The sequence below is a fragment of the Humulus lupulus genome, chromosome 9, assembly GCF_963169125.1.
Source record: "Humulus lupulus chromosome 9, drHumLupu1.1, whole genome shotgun sequence".
NCBI classification, from domain to species: Eukaryota; Viridiplantae; Streptophyta; class Magnoliopsida; order Rosales; family Cannabaceae; genus Humulus; species Humulus lupulus.
The window spans coordinates 14,998,332-15,001,194 of NC_084801.1; the positions used below are offsets into that span (position 1 = coordinate 14,998,332).

A 2,863-nucleotide genomic window follows, 5' to 3' on the forward strand; every position below is an offset into this window, starting at 1 on the left:
TCATAATATAGAAAAGTTTGTCATCAATTATACCTTTATTAATTAAAACAAATAAAACATATATCAATAATATATATTTAGATACAGTCAAATATAATAAGAAAATACAAAATATTTTTGTCAAAATAAATATGCCAAAAATGGAATTAGCAATCCCCCCCTTTGGCACTTCGATTGACAAAATATTTTGAAGAAAACAAACAAGGATGAATCTGCAAAACAAAGTGTTAGAACCAAAAATGAGAGTATAAAAATACTTCCCCTGCATGAAAGCTTATTAACACATATAACAAAAAACATGATAACTTTTTAAACGGAAAAAGTTCAACGAAACCACAAACAAATAACTGGAGGAAAATAATGTTATTCTGTCAATCGATATCGAAGTCTGACTTGCAGAATGCAGTAGTCAATGGAAAGTTTCAGCTAGGGTCCTTTTACAATCAACGACTGAGGATTGAGAAAGTTGATTATGCTAAACCAGTTTGGTGTAAGCTTTCAGTGCCTAAGCATAGATTTATTCTGTGGCAGGCTGTTAACCATCACTTGCTAACTTGGGATTTACTGGTAGCTCATCACATACCAGTAGCTAATACTCTCTGTCCGGTTTGTGATTTTGCTGAGGAGTCCCATGGTCATCTTTTCTTTGACTGCACCTTCTCTAGAAAGGTTTTGCAGCTGATTTCAGGTTGGCTTGGTGGGATATTTTGGCCTGTGAATTATGAGAACTGGACTGCTTGGCTGTCTAAATGGAAGTCTGACTGGATTCACCACATAGTGGCTGCTTCACTTGCTGCCTGTACCTATTATATCTGGTATAATAGGAATTTTTGCTGTTTTAAGGATAGTTGCTTCACTGCCTTTAAAATTGACACTCTGATAAGGCAAGCTCTCAAAGATAGAATACTTAATGTAAATGTTAGACACTTATCTACTAGAGAAAGGCAAATGTTTGAATTTGTAAAATCCTTGTAAGTTCTGAGGGTAGCGTTTTTTTTTTTTTTGCTCCCTTTTGTTTGTATTAGTTTGGTTGATCAATGAAATTTCCTTTTTGATAAAAAAAAATAATAACTCCCCCTAAAAATAGGGTCCAGAGTTGTAACCAAAAAATAAAAATAAAAACTACTCCCCCTTTTTGTCTATCAAAGGAGCCAAAAACCACAAAAGACAATAAAAAATGACATTAAAGTTCAACATAAACATTCATTCAACCAGCCATCCTAGCCACTTTGAAAGTAATGCATGATGTTGTCCATCTTCCTTAGAAGTTTTCCTTGACTATTCTCCATCCTAGCCAAACGAGTTTTGATTTCTGCCAGTTTTGTAGGTGCAGAAGTTGAAGCTGTGGTAGCAGGTGAAGCATCTGGTACTCCAAGAGAAGCAGAACGACCCAATTTCTTGGAAGACTTTCCTTGAGCGGGTTTTTCTGAGATTTTGAATGTCTGACCAACAGTGGGAGGCTCAATTGATTCATTGTTAAGAATCAATTCCCTTTGCGCAGATAAGATCTAATAAATCAAATTGGGAAACACAAGGTTAAGTTTGGGCGTTTTACCCTTTCTAAAAGACATAATTTGTTCTCAAATAAGATCAGCCAAATCAACTTGAGCACCAGTAGTGATTTTGTATAATAGAAAGGCAAGGTCATTAGAAACATTTACCAAATTGGAGCAAGGAAACCAATTGGACAAGGCAAACCTCATAAGCACTGCATGTTGATAAGTGAGTTGAGAGCTGTGCATAGCATCGGTGTGCTCAACATCCTTGTCTCCAATGAGTTTAGAAAATACTTCATGACGATCAAACATGACATCAGATGGCTCCACCCCAATTGGTAATTGAAGAACTTCAGCCACATCATTCACTGTAAAGGAATACCAGTAACCACGCACATACACTTTGCCAAACATGAAGGAGTTTTCATCTAGGCACTCATCGGTGATGTTGGCAAAGAATTCCTTCACAACTCGATCCACATAGCTAGTAAAACCAATCAAAGTGTCCATCCACTGCCTTTCTTTTAACAAACTAACAACTCCAAACGGCTTATGAGCAACCACATTATAATTCTTTTCAACAATAAAGTTTCTTGCCTCATAAAATTTTATATCTCTCTCATGATCATTTAGCAAAAATAATGTGAATGAGGTTTGAAGTTTTCAAGAGAGATACCAGATGGTCTTTTCCTTTTCAGAGGAGGAGCAGACTTTGGAGGAGCCAAGGGACGTTTTCCTTTGCTTTTGTCTTGAGCAGCAGGTTTTGAAATAGCAGCAACAGGTTCTCTAACAGCATGTTCCTTTTCTGATGTAGCACTTTCAGAACTAGAATCTCCCAAAGATTGTTCTTTTTCTTGAAATTATGTACTAGGATCAGATTCAGCCTCTGATTCTTGTTCCAAATTCTCAGTTTCTTCTTCTGAATCAGATTCTGAAGAAGATGCAGAAGGGGGGTGATTTTGGAAAATTTTCACCCGAGAAGAACCAACTTCCTTGACTTTGGGAACATCATGGGGACAAAGCACCTCAGATTGCTTCTGAGTGGAGGTCCGAGAACATGTTCAAGAACTCACCATTGGCACAGGAACAATGGCCCTTTTAGATATTTTTCTTGAGGAACCACCCTTTTGAGAAGAAGAGGACTTGGACAAAGATTTTTTAGATGAAAGAATTTCATCATGACCACTGAGACCAGGGGTGGTCGAGGCGATTGGAGAAGCTATCACAGGTGGGGAATCCAGAGTGAATTTCTTTTCTCACTTGTGTTTTTTATTTCCCAGAATGTTTTGCAGGAGCAAGAACCTGCACTAGAGCTGCGGTCACTAGAGCAGGAGGAGCAGTCGAAGGAGAAGTTGGAACAGACGAGG

General features: G+C 37.7%; 1 protein-coding gene across 1 annotated transcript; it reads left to right on the forward strand.

Moving 5' to 3' along the window:
• Window positions 1-360: 360 nt before the first annotated feature.
• On the forward strand, window positions 361-975 carry LOC133799459 (uncharacterized). The gene has a single exon (XM_062237473.1). The coding sequence runs from the start codon at window positions 361-363 to the stop codon at window positions 973-975; it is 615 nt and encodes a 204-aa protein (XP_062093457.1).
• The last annotated feature ends 1,888 nt before the right edge of the window (window positions 976-2,863 follow it).